Source organism: Salvelinus alpinus, chromosome 35, assembly GCF_045679555.1.
Source record: "Salvelinus alpinus chromosome 35, SLU_Salpinus.1, whole genome shotgun sequence".
NCBI classification, from domain to species: Eukaryota; Metazoa; Chordata; class Actinopteri; order Salmoniformes; family Salmonidae; genus Salvelinus; species Salvelinus alpinus.
In genome coordinates, this window is record NC_092120.1 from 10,183,655 (window position 1) to 10,199,855 (window position 16,201).

The 16,201-nt window shown below is 41.5% G+C and overlaps 1 protein-coding gene and 2 pseudogenes across 6 annotated transcripts; 1 reads left to right on the forward strand and 2 right to left on the reverse strand.

The window, feature by feature from the left end:
• Positions 1 to 83: 83 nt before the first annotated feature.
• Positions 84 to 4,036, reverse strand: LOC139564217 (zinc transporter ZIP1-like; annotated as a pseudogene).
• Positions 4,037 to 6,289: 2,253 nt separating this feature from the next.
• Positions 6,290 to 10,001, reverse strand: LOC139564092 (histidine N-acetyltransferase-like; annotated as a pseudogene).
• Positions 9,999 to 15,216, forward strand: LOC139564216 (cyclic AMP-responsive element-binding protein 3-like protein 4). Of its 6 annotated transcripts, none has more exons than XM_071383545.1 (10): positions 9,999 to 10,458; positions 11,112 to 11,249; positions 11,423 to 11,687; positions 11,785 to 11,927; positions 12,817 to 12,924; positions 13,122 to 13,228; positions 13,498 to 13,566; positions 13,665 to 13,749; positions 13,844 to 13,940; positions 14,032 to 15,216. In XM_071383545.1, the coding sequence occupies exons 1-10, from the start codon at positions 10,450 to 10,452 to the stop codon at positions 14,361 to 14,363; spliced, it is 1,353 nt and encodes a 450-aa protein (XP_071239646.1). In that variant the 5' UTR covers positions 9,999 to 10,449; the 3' UTR covers positions 14,364 to 15,216. The 6 variants fall into 6 exon arrangements, with proteins under 6 accessions (XP_071239646.1, XP_071239645.1, XP_071239650.1 ...); XM_071383544.1 differs by having other exon boundaries at positions 10,002 to 10,359; positions 11,112 to 11,264; XM_071383549.1 differs by having other exon boundaries at positions 10,005 to 10,359; positions 12,817 to 12,906.
• The last annotated feature ends 985 nt before the right edge of the window (positions 15,217 to 16,201 follow it).

Consider the following 16,201-nt stretch of genomic DNA (forward strand, 5'->3'; position numbering starts at 1 on the left):
CTGATCACGATCGTACTCATCACAAATCCTATCACTCTCCAGGGGAAAAATAACTAGGCAACATGTTGAAAGTTATTTCAGATTCCTTTTAATCAGTTAACCAGGTACAGATAAACAAGTCCTGATTTAAAAGTGAACATAAAAACAAGAGCAGCCATTTCAATTATTCAAACTCAAGTTTTACAAGAGAATAGAGGACTAATTCAAAGCTTTCTCACCACATGGCAGTGAAATAAGGACTTATATTTTGATCTCAATGCAAGGCTCTGACAAAGAGCAAACACTCCATTTAGCTTTTTAAGCATTTAAAGTAATAGCCAGCTGTATGCTCTTGTTATGTTTTTGCAGGGGCTAGGCAGTCATACTACTGAACAAACAAATGTTCTGTGTACAATTCAGGACACTGCTAGTCAGATTTCACAGCCAGAAAAACATTAGGATTGCTATAATATCAAACCAGGAGTTATAAATTACTTAAAAGTGCTCATATTTCCTTTTTTAATTCGGTAATTTTGACCACATCATCACGGTATACAGAAAGCTGTTTGTGAAGTATGTCATTGTTTATATAAAAATATAGATACATTAAAATTCTCAAATATTTAAAATAGAAAATGTTATATGATGTTAATTTAAAAGCATGGCAGGATTAGCATATATGCCTTGTTCAAAAATCTGAATGAATAACGTTCATCTACATAATAAAACTAAAAGACCTCTACTGAATCAAAAGTTTCCAGTGTAAGGCAAACCAGCATTCTCCCTGCACCTTAAGGAAACATGTTTGAATTAATGATACAGTTGAGTATCTTTTGGTCTCATGCTGTAAACATTGTTTAATGCTTATCAGTCCAAATTGCATTCTCGCGACGCAAGAGGAAATTTGTTTTTGTCTTATATCCCAGAAGGTTTGTCAGTTTTTCATAGAATCAGACCCTAAGGATTGATCTACAGAATATTTACATTTTGATGAACAGCACCCCAGTGACCACTGCGAAACCAGTGAGAATCATGGCCACCTTGGAGATGCGGTTCTGCGGGGAGCTCAGCTCATGGTGCAGGATCTCCATGAAGGTGATATACATGAAGGTGCCAGACGCCAGGCCTGCTAATGTGGACCTGGCCAGCTAGTGCTGGGGGGACGACTTGGTCTGGGTGAGGGCAATGCCCAGCCCAATGCCCAACGGGGACATGAGGGCAAAGAGCAGGAGGCAACCTACCACGGCTGCCCGCCGCAGCTTGCCCTGGGCCAGCTTTAGGGCTAGACTGAAACAGATGATGCTCTTGTGGAGGAGTAGAGCAACACAGATCTCCAGCACCTCTTGACTGTCCTCCTGTAACCCCACAGCCAGGCCCTCGAACACTGAGTGCAGAGATAAAGAAAATACTAGAATGAAGGCCCGGATGGACGAGGTGGAGTTAAAGTCCACATGAAAGTAGGCATCCTCTCCCCCTAGTTCCTCCCTACCATGGGAGTGGTGGGAGTATCTCTGGCCAATTCTGTCATGTGATTGGACGCTGGAGTCCACCAATAGTGCGCGTCTTTCTTCAGAGTGGCCCGCCGATCGGTCTTTGAGGGCCAAGACTTTGCTCCAGCACCAGGACCAAGAAGAAGCCCATGGTTATCATAAACTCGGGTAGAGGGAACTGAAGCTGGAAGGGGTAGATTGACAGATAAGAGGATAACACACACTTTATAATTTACCTGGCAGAATTAACTACCACAAAGCTAGCCTAATCAGTCAGCAGATTAAGCTGACAAATGTAACATTAAAAATACATTTAAAAAAGTGACTGCAAACAGAAATTGATGAGTCTTCACAGAAAGTCCTTCATCTGTATTTTTCTCAGCATTCAACTTTGACACAGAGATTAAAAATGTAATTCTGACATCAAGCAATACAGGGCAGGCCAAGATAACGCTGTACTTCCTAAATACTAATCAGATGTGAAATGACTAACCAAAGGGCAGAAACCAAAAAAAGACACAGCTAATGGGGACTTCCCCAAATTCTTACTGTGATGCCCAGGCTACTAAATGCTTCATTGATCCCAGATAGGTAGTCAGGCACCAGGTCCAGAAGGCAAGTAGCAAAGAACACTCCTCCAGCGAAGCAGCTCACCAAGCTCACTACCTTGTGACGCATTTCTGTGGAATTCAATAGACACAACTCAGCCACAAATGTATCAGCCAGTCATGCAAGTTTATTGAAAGGCTCTACAACAAGTAAGGTCAATGTTTTAACCTGTTGGTCTTCGTCTGGTCTCCATGGAAAAGATATACAGAGTTGACAGACTACATCTTGACAACATCCGGGAACAGATTACACAAAAGTGAGTAGGTATGTCCTCTTTTTACTAATTTACCTGCACTTAATTATTCAGCCCTGTGCAAAGTTATCGAATGTGCATGGAAGTTGAACCCACTTACATTCTACTGTCTTTACATGGATTTGGGGGTCTTTCTGTTTCGTGTAGGGTTTGTGAAAGGAAGGAACACATAGGAGTCAACAAGTAAGTTTACAGTCAGGACTTCTTTTCGGGTAAATCCGTTGGAATTGAATCACTTTTTGACAGCATCCTTTTTGATTTAAACAAAACTTTCCTACATGTTTGCACATGGAAGAAGTGGTCAGAAAGTGACTTTTTGAACCTGAATCCCAAAACATTCAGGAGATAAACGGTGCTCAAAGTTTACCCATTTTGCATACCCACCATACCATGAGACATCCATGTCTTCATCACTGGAAAAGATAAACGGTTGAGTTTGATATCATTTAAAAGCTTACAAACAGGTTTATCAAACTATTTAATAATTTCTTGAACAATATGTTTTTTTAATAAAGATTACATTTTTTACCGTTTAACATCAATTATCTAAAAAGTCAGATTTTATTTCTTCATATTCACATACATATATAAAATATATTTTGATTTGTTTAACACTTTTTTTGGTTACTACATGATTCCATATGTGTTATTTAATCATTTTGATCTCTTAATTATTATTCTACAATGTAGAACATTTTAAAAAATAAAGAAAAACCCTGGAATGAGTAGGTGTGTCCAAACTTTTGACTGGTACTGTATGTTGTAGCTTAGACCCTATTTTTACATCATCTGAGGTTTTTGTGTTGTGCCCGCCATCGGTTGAGACACAACATTCTCTTAAATACAGGGTGGGTGTCATTTCAATCATAGGTCCATTCTATGAAATATATTTATATCCCTTCAGACCTCTCCAATTTAGCTGGTACACCATTGACATTTTAATTGAATTGAAATTTTTGCTTCTAATTACTAACACAAAGATTGCCGTTGGTCCACCCATTGTCGAATGTCAACTTAAATGGTAATGTATATTCTATGATCTATATTTCTATGATTTCAATAGGTTTCCTATGGAGAATTGACAGTATAATATGAAACAACTGATATTCCCATACAAGTCAACATTGTGTGTAATTGACATTTAAGAAGGAAAAACGTTTTTTTTTATTCAAAAAACATATTTTTAAAGAAATGATGAAATAATTTAAAAACCCTGTTCATAAGCTTTTAAATATATAAATCTCAACTGTTTATCTTTTCCAGTGATGAAGAGATGGATGTCTCATGGTATGGTGTGTATGCAAAATAGGTCAACTTTGAGGACTTTTATCTCTTGACTATTTTGGCATTCAGGTCCAAAAAGTAACTTTCTGAGCACTTCTACAATGGGAAAATATGTAAGGAAGGTTCTATTCAATTCAAAAGGGGTGCTGTCAAAAAGTGATTTAATACAAATGGCTTTACCTTTAAGTCACATTCTCTAAATACATTTTTATCTAAAGTGCCACTTACCTTGGTCTACATTGCACCTCCCTGCCCCCCTGACTAAGCACAAAGGGGCGAAGCCACAAACCAGTGTGATGGAGAAAAGAACAACCAGTGCTCCCAGCTTTACCTCCAGGCCAGGGATATCAGCTGGGTTCATCTGCACTTCAGATGGCCACCCGGAGAGGGCAACAGAAGAAGATCCTTTTCTGAGAGCCATGTCTGCACAACCTGCCTCTCTCTCACGTCTGAGTAAAACAGCAAAATGTAGCTCTCAGATGCTCTCCATTGGCTTACAGTTGAATGGGGAGGGGAGACCACCTGCATCAGAGAAGTTTGAGGAACATTTGCCTACATTCAAGTCAATACAAATAAACACAGTTTTACATTTATTGCAAACATTTTCATAGTGCCCATGGTTTAGGGGGAGAGACTTCTGTGACAATGTCACATTGTAACATCTGCTCTGGGATCTTGGCAAACAAATAATATGAATTCCCAGATACAGTATGTGAAATGATCTGGAAAGTAAAGTTTGTGTAGGAAAGGGGGGCATAGAAAGCATGTGACTGATCTAACATCAGATAACATTAAATTGCTTTACTGGGACTGTTATAATATCCTGTATAGCTGGTTAGAAAGTTTTAAAAACTATAGCTATTCCATCAAAAGTTTTCAACAATTTGAATAAACGTATAGCTTTCTGCCTATAGCATCTCTCACATTACAAATCGCAAGCAATAAATCATGTATTACCTTCTGTCGTATTCTCTCATAAAAGAACAGCCTTGGTGAGCAGCTTGTATTGGCACAGACTTAATAAGAAGTGGGGAAAAAGGCAGCAAAATTACATTACTGCTATTCCAAAAAATTGCACTCCGTACGGGAAGTGATGAGTCATGTCGTGGAAAATTGCAAGATTATGTTATAATGCTTGTATTGCATTATAATGGTTGTTTTATTCGACAGAATAGAGTATTGTGTGTGTGATCCACTGAGGATGGGCCTCTATGAGATAGCACTGACAGAGGAGATTTACGATGTCTTTAGGTGATAAAACCTAAAGAACATTCCAGAGAACATGAGCTAATGGTTCTGGTCTATGCCGTACCAGGGAGAGACGGTTCTAGTTTGCAGTAGGAGGGCCAGACACTGGTCTTTACAATGAAAACTGTTGAAACAGCAGTAACTGTCTGCTATGGTTTATAGATATCTTTCATACAAATCTTAACCTTTGTGAACTGTTCCTAAAATCTGTGGTTCGTCAGTGTAAGTTGAGAGGGGTGTATCTTGGCTATAAAAGATTTTTGTACTTTTCTGTTGGTACTTCTCAACGGTTCATTAGAAATAGTGAATTGTTGAAAGTCAAATGCTATTGCAAAGCTTATTATTATAAAATATGTAGTTTAAGTATAACTCTGACTGGTGTGTAGTTTGTAACTCTCCTCATTTGGTAAAGCAGAAATATGCCACCACAGTCAGCTGATCAGAATGAGGCTGGGACGACCTCGAGGGAGGGGCATATCCCGGATTCATCAACTCTCAGTGAAATCTGATCTCAAGTCAGATCTGCGTTTTAGCTGTCAATAGTTCACCTCAAGATTGGGGGTCCGCTAAACATCACAGTGGCCCTGTTGATGAGGATGTGCTGATGAGGATGTGCCCAGCCTGGTTCCTACTGAAGTCCACAATCAGCTCCTTTGTTTTGCTGATGTTGAAGGAGAGGTTGTTTACCTGGCACTACGCCGGCAGAGTGCCTACCTACTCTTTGTAGGCCGTCTTGCTAGTGTTGGTAATCATACCTACTACTGTCCTGTTGTCAGTGAACTTGATGATGGAGTTGGAACTATGTGAGGCCACGCTGTTGTGGGTATAAAAGGAGTACAGGAGGGGACTGAGAGCGTACCCTTGTGGGTCCCCTGTATTGAGGATCAGTGTGGAGGAGGTGATGTTGCCTACCTTCACCACCTGGTCAGGAAGTCCAGGACCCAGTTGCAGAGGAAGGTATTGTAGGCAGAGCTGTAGTCGAACAGCATCCTCACATATGCATTCCTTTTGTCCAGGTGGGTGAGGTTCGTCTCGTGTCAGACCCGCTGAATTGCCCCTCCACTTTGTCCCTATACTTGTGTCTTGTCATCTTAATCAATCTGTATTAATCATATTTATTCTGTTTAACCATGCAATTGTGCCCGGTCACCTTGCCGTGTTTATAAGCAGCATCTCTCTCTTTCAGTTTCCTCACAAGGCTGCCATCAATCCAAGTCTTTTATTTGGTCATTCAGCAGACGCTCATATCTAGAGAGACTGACAGTCAGGGCATTCAACTAAGGTAGATAAAGAACATATCACAGTCATAGCATGAAAAAAACCCCATCTATAACCGTTACTAAGAATGTTATTGTAGTTGAAGTGATCTGTTGGTTTATTCTGGAGGTTGGACTACTTTGAACATCATGGCCACAAGTTTTAAAGATTTTGAAAAAGCTAACCTTAAGTGCATGTGACAGATGGGAACAATAATAAATATTCTGTTGCCGTCTTCAGTTGCAGTCTTTCCTATATTTTTGTGATAGAACGCTTACTTCATTGAGAATGTATGTGCAGTTGAAATTTTGTCCATAGAATCAATGACAGAAAAATACATGTTTTTCACGTCTGTAACCTTTCATTCAGCACCTGAAATGCACGTAATGTCAACGTATGGAAATGTTTCTTACTAGGTAATGTATGTTATTACTTTCTGTATAGAATAAAAATATCTTGATTGCATAGTATATTGTTTAGAATTTAGGCCCATCTGTGTTTTTCAAAAGATCACCAACACAATTATTTTATGTATTTATTGAGAGAGGCAGAAATTGCTGATGCCACAACCCAGTTCTTATGAGGTGAGATTATGTGAGATCATAAAGAGGCAAACCTTGCCTTGTATAAAAAGAAAAAAACTGAGTTCCACGAGTCATATATAACTGCCCTATTTTGCCATAGTATACAGGAGATCCTATCCAGTTTATATTTGCCATAATAAAACCATAAAACAAATAAACCATTAAACACAGTATAAAGGACATGAATATATTAAATACATTCTCTGACATTTTGGCTAAATGCCTGGTTTGGAATTCAGCATGTAGCTTTTGTATTTATGGTGTTATTATATGTACATGAATGCTCAACGACACTTTGTGTTTCCTCCAGCTCCTGATATTGTTAAAGGTCTCCAGCAAAAGCTCCTCTCAATAATCCTTGAAGAACATGACACTGGAAGGGTTCTAACAAAACTGCTTTAGCCCAGGATGGATACTGGGATGCACAGTCAAAAGTTTGGACACACCTATTCATTCCAGGGGTTTTCTTTATTTTTTACTATTTTCTACATTGTAGAAAAATAGAAGACCTCAAAACTATGAAATAACATACATGGAATCATGTAGTAATATATATATTTTTAAACAAATCAAAATATATTTGATATTTTAGATTATTCAAAGTAGCCACCTTGATGCCTTGATGACATCTTTGCACACTCTTGGCACATTCTCTCAACCAGCTTCATGAGGTAGTCACCTGGAATGCATTTCAATTAACAGGTATGCCATGTTAAAAGTTAATTTGTGGAATTTCCTTCCTTAATGCGTTTGAGCCAATCAGTTGTGTTGTGACAAGGTAGGGGGGTATACAGAAGATAGCCCTATTTGGTAAAAGAACATGCTCATATTATGGCAAGAACAGCTCAAATAAACAAAGAGAAACGACAGTCCATTATTACTTTAAGACATGAAGATCAGTCAATCGGAAAATTTCAAGAACTTTTAAGGTTTCTTCAAGTGCAGTCGCAAAAACCATCAAGTGCTATGATGAAACTGGCTCTCATGAGGACTGCCACAGGAAAGAAAGACCAGAGGATAAGTTCATTAGAGTTACCAGCCTCAGAAATTGCAGCCCAAAAAAGAAATGCTTCACAGAGTTCAAGTAACAGAAACATCTCAACATCAACTGTTCAGAGAAGACTGCGTGAATCAGGCCTTCATGGTCCAATTGCTGCAAAGAAACCATTACTAAAAGACACCAATAAGAAGAAGAGACTTGCTTGGGCCAAGAAACACGAGTAATGGACATTAGACCGGTGGAAATCTGTCCTTTGGTCTGATAAGTCCAAATGTGAGATTTTTGGTTCCAACCACCGTGTCTTTGTGAGACGCAGAGTATGTGTGTTATTTCTGTCACGACTCCTACCGAAGGTGGCTCCCCTTCCTGTTCGGGTGGCGCTCGGCGGTCGTCGTCACCGGCCTACTAGCTGCCACTGATCCCTTTTCCCCTTTCTGTTTATTGGTTTCACCTGTGTTGTGTGTAGGCTGATTAGTCGGGCTATGTTAGCCAGTAGGCCCGCCTGCTCTTTGTGCGGGATTGTTTTGTGTTGCTCTGAGCACGTTTGATGTTGACGTGTTTCGTTCGTGGGTTTTTTCTCCGGACTGTTTGAGTCCCCGTGTTTGGGGCATTTGTTTTGTGTGCGCCCTGTGTTTCGTGGGGTGGCTTATGTTCGCCGTGTGTGCAATAAATAGCACTACCCTGTACTCTCTGCTTCCTGCGCCTGACTTCGCACCCACTACGCCCAGAGCGTTACAATTTCATAGTTTTGATGTCTTCACTATTATTCTACAATGTAGAAAATAGTGAAAATAAAGAAAAACCCTTGAATGAGTAGGTGTTTCCAAACTTTTGACTGGTACTGTAAGTACCAAGCATCAGAGTAGGTTTCTAAGCTGTGCCAGGAACAGAGCACAGACTGAATCAAGGCTGTGACCAAAAATGTTGATGTTAAAATGGAGGGCAATAGGGCACTGGGTATGGTGCAGAGACTGAGAGCATTGGGGCTGAGTGGGCAGTCTGCTACCCAGTTCAGCCCCCTCCTGCGAAGCACTTCCAGATTAGCCTCCATTAGCTTCAGTGGCTCCCAGTCATTGATAATGGTGCCACACAACAGAGAGGTTTTTCAACCATATGTGTGCTCAGCACTGCTTTTTCTGCCTGCTTGGCTCAGGGTCACTGGGTTAAAGGCCTCAGCCTTGTACTTTTGGTCGAGTCTCTGTTGTAGTTCCTCAACGAAAGATCCTATGTCACCTACCTCACAACACAAAGAAAGAATGCCCTAACACAGACACAATAGGTGATTCAAGAGAGTAGGCTATTTCAGCTCAAGATACATTGCATGATGCATGTCCATACATATAATTATAAATAACACAACTAGAGAATGTTATATGTCAAATGACTGGACCTCAGAACTGTGGCCATCAAGGACTGCAGTTGTGCACATCCCTGCTCATTAAAACCACACTGGCATGCAAGCTATGTAGGCCAACAGGCGATATCTAGACAGTTTTTCAGATGATGGGTCGTGTCCTGGGCACAGTTTTCGGGCAAGTGAGCTGTGGAAAGTGACTGCAGGCATACTCTGTCACATGTCTCTGGATGGCACCAGTAATTCCCTGGCCACGCACACTAGGAGCCACCCCCAGCCCTTGCACCACAATGGTCTCCCCACCATCCACCAGCAGGACAGACTTTAACGCCACCTACAGGGTAAAGGGAATGACACAATTTCACAAAGTTGCATTCAAGATCGCAACATTTGGCTGCCTTTTCCATTGTTGATCAGTCAATCAACTACAAAGAATAGTCAGACAAAAAGATCAGTGTCTATTGGAAATGGATAAGTGCAAAGAGAGCAGTGAACACATACAAAGATTGGCTCACCACCCTGCTATCCATTTTTGCAAGGAACACCAACCGACCAGGCTCTTCCAACCATGATTGACGTGCCAGCCATGTAGTCCAAACCATCAAAGCTGCTTTGACATATCCATGACCTGTTCAAAGTCAGAACTCCAGATGGTGTGACACACTTTTAGATTTTGCCATGATCCCCTGGTTTTGCTCAGACTTTCCTACTGCAAAAACGCCTCAATAGAGAATGTTGGCAAAAGTATAGGCCTTTGCCTACTTCAGAACTCAATACGATACTGTAACTGATCCTTTCCAGTATGTCCAGTATCATCTCTAACTCACTGCTGCATTTTGCCTCCAAAGTATTCACACCCTCTTTTGTTTTTTTATTGGTAAATTGCCCTGCCCAATCAAATGCGTAAAGTGGGAGGGACTTCGGGGTTACTTGACGATTATGAATTGCACAACGTCGGTATAAATGTACTGATTTATAAAAGGACATGTTTTTGCATTATGGCATAAGTAAGAAACAGAGCGAAATCTACATACTCTATCAGTTAGTGATTTTAGAGCCAACAGGTTGCGCGTAGGCGACGCACATCCGCCGTGTTAGTATGGTTATTCGCCCAACGAGATGATTGACAAGAATTGCCAGCTGGATTTTTGGGAGAAATGCGTTTTACACTGGTTGATCTTTAAATACTACTCGTCTGCATTTTTCACCACACTTTGGGCCTACTATTGTTGTAATGCTCTTGAAGTAGACCTATATATATATTCAGGACAGTCATCGCTTATGAAAACAGCAGCAGACAAGTAAGTTGTTTGTGGTGACATGAGGACTATAGTCGGAGAGTACAATGTAACTCTTGTTTATCCGGCTTGACAGGGAAGGGAATCCTACACATGATCGAGGTATAGTGTCAAACTCAACATCTAATTCGAACCAATAAGGCAATCGTTTACGAATGTTGAATTTTAATGGATCAACTTTATTCAAGTTCCGCCATTTAATAGTGTGAGATCATTATCTGAACACATGGCAGAAATATGCAGGCAATAGCCTACAACTTAGAAAACATACGTATAGACTGACTATAGTTTATTAAAGACTTCTGGTGTGGGTCACGTGATATTATTATTTCTGCTAGCCTAACTTGTAGGTCTACATATTACATTTGAGGCCGAAAAAGTCTAATGGTTGTGATTTTATGAGGGGTACAATTACTATTGAGAAAGCCTATCACTTTTTATTGCAACTGTGTGTGTGTGTGGTGTGGTGTGTGTGTGTGTGTGTGTGTGCGTGTGTGTACCAGGATGCTGATATCCTCTTGCGAAAGGACTCCCACTGATCAAACAGTAATAATAGATATAGCTCCACCCTTTAACAGCTCTCTGTGCAGTTGCCACACCTTCTTCATGCTTTATAAATCTTCACTTACAACAACATAGATATGAGTTTCAAATACTTTAATAACAAAGAGTTGTAACGTTGACAGTGCAATAAGAGAAGAACTGAATTGATAAATATTTTGTAGTACTTCTAACTGCTGTTTTGTTTCTTCTAGGACATGGATGTAGAGAATGGAGAGCTGTTTTTCGGACACGAGGACAGTATGACAGAGGAGAGTTGGGGACTGGAAGGGCCATTTTCTTGCTCTGATGTCATCTATGCTGGCTCTGAAAAACCCCTGGATGAATGCACGGTAGACCCCCAAAGTGTGCGGATGGTTTCCCATTATGACTAGTTGTACAATATAGTGAGCAAAGTTGCAAAGACCTGGGGCTATATTTACTCAAATGTATTTCTTAACACATTATTAACATGTAATATACCATTTGCTTAAAGTATTACCAAATTCCTCTCCATATGTTACAGGGTCTAAACGACAGCGAGCCAGAGGATGTGCTTTATGCCATCAACCCAAATGATGTCTTCCCTACCAGAGCCCCAGTGGAGACCTCCTCAGAGAGCGACAGTGGCATCTCTGAGGAACCTTGCTCCGAGAGCCCCCTAGCTGCCACGGTGGACCCCTCTCAGGCCTCCACAACTATCTATCAGGTGGTCTATGACATCAGCACCCTGGCCAACATCAAGACGGAGCCAGAGCAGCATAGTTTCGATGTCATTTCCATAGAACTCGGTGTGTGTGTGTGTGTGTGTGTGTGTGTGTGTGTGTGTGTGTGTGTGTGTGTGTCCATGTGTGTTGGTTGGGAGTTTACTCTCTTTTCCTATGTCAGATGAGTGGCGTTCTCAGATGTTGATCTCGGAGTCCTGTATTGTCAACGAGTTACCCCTCGTATCCGCTGGGAGATTTGACCATGGTCACCTTTCTACCCACTCTGCTTCCACCTCAGGCCCCACCAGTCCAGACAGCCCACTGGTGAGACTTAAAAGGGGCAAGTTGACTCAAAAATCTGAATTTTCGCCTCCCGGGTGGCGCAGTGGTCTAGCTGTGCCACCAGAGTCTCTGGGTTCGCGCCCAGGCTCTGTCGCAGCCGGCCGCGACCAGGAGGTCCGTGGGGCGGCGCACAATTGGCCTAGCGTCGTCCGGGTTAGGGAGGGTTTGGCCGGTAGGGATATCCTTGTCTCATCGCGCTCCAGCGACTCCTGTGGCGGGCCGGGCGCAGTGCACGCTAACCAAGGGGGCCAGGTGCACGGTGTTTCCTCCGACACATTGGTACGGCTGGCTTCCGGGTTGGAGGCGCGCTGTGTTAAGAAGCAGTGCGGCTTGGTTGGGTTGTGCTTCGGGGGACGCATGGCTTTCGACCTTCGTCTCTCCCGAGCCTGTACGGGAGTTGTAGCGATGAGACAAGATAGTAATTACTAGCGATTGGATACCACGAAAATTGGGGAGAAAAGGGGGTAAAAATTACAAATCTGAATTTTCAGATATTTTCACACCACAAAAGTGGTCTAATGCCAAGATAAGTCCATATTCAATGGCATCTGTTGTGAAGATCCCGCCATATGCATTAGGACAAAGTTGCAGGGCTCAATCGCAAATGAATAGGGAATGTTTTTACCATCTAATTAGATGTAAACAGTGACAATCTTTCCTGCTTACTTATAATTGAGGCCTGCAAATGTATTGTAAAGATGTGGTGAAATCCATAGGCCTCAGTCCCTAATGAATGGACAAGATGGGCACAATATGAAGATAGTGAGGGAGGGGGATAGTTAGTCTGAGACCCCAGGTGGTTGTTCAAGTGTCTCTCTATGGGATTATGGCGGTGAGGATTATAAACACAATATCCTCTTCTCTTGATCAGCTTTACCCTGACCTCACGCTGACTGAGGAGGAGCAGAAACTGCTGAACCAAGAGGGGATCTCTCTGCCGAACAACATGCCCCTTACCAAGGTCAGACACACACGCACGGTAGATGTTACACTATTCTATGTACCCCAAATCCATTACTCCCCTGCATGCGCTAGGAATACATTACTTTTGCATAACAACTTTGACATGACAAATGACTTTGTTGTATATTTTTTATGATTTGACTGAAACTGACTGAAATTGTTTAGCTCTGAGTTGAATTGCATCTAAATGTACTGGACTGAATTCCCTTCTAGGCTGAGGAACGGATTCTGAAAAAAGTGAGACGCAAAATACGCAACAAACAGTCAGCCCAGGACAGCCGTCGCAGGAAGAAGGACTATGTGGATGGGCTTGAGAGCAGGTGAGGCCTGAGGCTTCTATTTGGCTCCATGAAAATTGGACCCACTATGTAGTTCATGGTGGATAACCTCTATAAACAAGTCACTTGCATTTCCTTAGCATTTTCATTTGTGGTACAACAGTGAGGCATGTGCAGTAGGAAGTCCTGACAATGGGTCCTTATGTTCTATTTTGCCACTGAGTTATTGTTGACTCTCCTCAATGGGGCGACACTGTCGGACAGTAGGAATGCTTTTCTGTCAGTGACCCTAGGTATTTTCTGTGTCTCAGGGCAGCGGCTTGCTCAGCGCAAAACAAAGAGCTGCAGAGGACCGTGGAACAGCTGGAGAAACACAACATGTAAGTAAATTGGCTATCACCTTTTTGCACTGATGATGCTCAATGATGATGTTTGTGTCTTGTTAGTTCTGGTGTTTTTATAATATCTCCATGCACAGGTCTCTCCTGGCTCAGCTGCGCAGACTACAGTCGCTGATCAAGCAGACGGTCACTAAAGCAGCACAGACCAGCACCTGCGTCATGGTGAGATCAACATGTCCCTCCTCCATGCCTTTGTGTACTTTCAGGGTGATCTTAAAAAAAGTGAATTGAACGTGTGTCTGTTGTTTCCCATCAGATTATCCTCTTCTCTCTGGGCCTCATCATCTTCCCAAGTTACAGCCCCTTCAACTGGGGCACCTCATCCATAGAAGAGGACTATACACCAAAAGGGGGTTAGTTATCCATTTAGGAATTAATAATGGATTATTTTTCTTCTGAAAACTATGAAAGTTAAATAGCCTTCCCTCTTCTTTACCGTTTCAGTTATCTCCAGAAACATCCTCACAGATCCTGCTTCATCCTTGCAAGCTTCTGAGGATGTGGATAACCATATCATTCAGCCAGATTCCCCACCCGTTTCCCGTGACCTCAGTCAATCAGATCCCCCGGATGCTTCCAGAATACTAAAGCAACCAATAGAAAGTCCCGAAATCACTGATATTGAGGGTGTGGCCCTGGAGGAGAGCCAACCAGGGAACAGCTCGACTCTGGTTGACGGGCAGACTGAACCTCTGGCCCTGGGCCTGGTGTCAGCAACAGGAAAAGGGAGCACAAGCCTTGACCCCACCAAACCAGCCCACGCTGATGAGATGTAGACAGTGTTGATTAACTAGTTTGACTGCATTCCATTTGCTTTATAGAGCTCTTCAAAGCTCCTTGCATTCATTATGGACAATGGGAGGAATATGCTGGGGCAGTCCAATATGCTGCCCCATCACAACATTGGTTTTCAACCAGACCCCATTGGGTGCCTTCAATGTCTAACCATTGCCTTACTCTTTTTTGGTGCTGTGGTGCAAACAAGGTTTAATCTGGGATTAGGTGGAATGGTCTTCAAAATGGGTTAAACATTTTTGACTTTTCTATTTAAGTACCACTTCTTAATGTTTGTATGGTAAAGGTTTCAGTACATTTCTAACTTTGAACTCCGAGGAGTTAGTTAGTACATCCTGTGGGAAGGAGGAAGGTTGTTAGATTGTAGCCTCAAAAACACCACAGATATGAATATATTGTTTTGGTTATGCATACTTTAAGTAAGTCTTAGTGTACAACACACACACTCCTTGAAAGTGAGCCTACACCGATGGATTATGTTTTTGACTAACTACCTTACTCGTGTGTACATTAAAATGTTTGTGAAACTGCCTAGCTAGTTTCTGACTGGCATCTGTGCTCAATGTAGTTTGCAGCTCCCATAACTGAATGCTGAGAGACTCATTTTGCACTGTAAGCAAACTGGCATATCTTTTGTGTGTACTTAAAAATGTCCTTTGGCCCTCATTCGGTTAAGAGATAAACAGTGTGTACAATCCAAACATGTCCTTATCTTAAGCATGACATTGTGGTCCAAATGTATACTCTTCACAAAACTTGCTATCCTAATTTTAGTGGTTGCTGGTGTCCTATTTTATGTGCTTTACTTTATATTTATTAAATGGAACAATACTGTTTTTGCTTTATGGTAATTATATAGCCTACCTGAAGTTTGACTATTCAGACCATTGAAGAAATCCATGATTTCTATCCACATCTGCCAAGAAGTTATGCCTGCAGAGAAGAACAAAGTTGGTGATACCATCGATGTTGTGCATCGTCTCGGCAAGAAGGAACAGCAAAACGATTCAAGACCAAAGGGTATCATCATCCTCTTGACTGACAGATTCTACAGGGATGCTGTCTGGAAAGCTGCAAGGAAGAAGGCGTTCCTTCAGAGTCATAATCTGCGTTTCACTGAGCATTTCAGCCCGGAGGACATAGAAAGAAGGAACAAGTTGTGGCCAACAATCAAGAAAGCACGAAATGAGGGAAAGGCTGCTTACTTTGTCGGAGGACGAGGCTTCATCAACGGTTCGAAAATTGATATTCCTTCGTAGAATCTCACCAGAGGGAACAGATTGATGGTTTCAGCCATGGTATTCTCATTTTCCTTGTACTGATTAACATTACCTAACAAGCCTCAGGTGACTATTTTTCAGAACACTCCGGTACCTCAATAATTTATTAGCTTGTTCTTGTATGACCAGACCAGAAGAAACCCTATTGTGTTTACAAACTTATTTTTTATGTATACAGTAACTAAGATACTGTTTTATTGGGGCATACAGCTCTGCTCTGACTTTACACAGTTATTGTTCTATTTAGTTATTAATACTTATTTCCAAGTAAAATGGGTCTTAGAATGTGTATATGTAAAACATTTTAACTTTCAAAAAAATGTATGGTCAGTTTTCATATTTACATAAAATAGTACCCTTTTATTTTTTTAATCATTATTTTGTATTTTATTTTTATTTCTTAGAATAGTCCATGATTACATTAAAGCGTAAGGGGTGCGTAACCGGTGGCAGGGAAGTCAGACGCAGGAGAGCAGAACTTGGTAATAGCCGGAGCAGTTTAATAACAAAAGCAACGGCATAAAAATAACAAGATATTG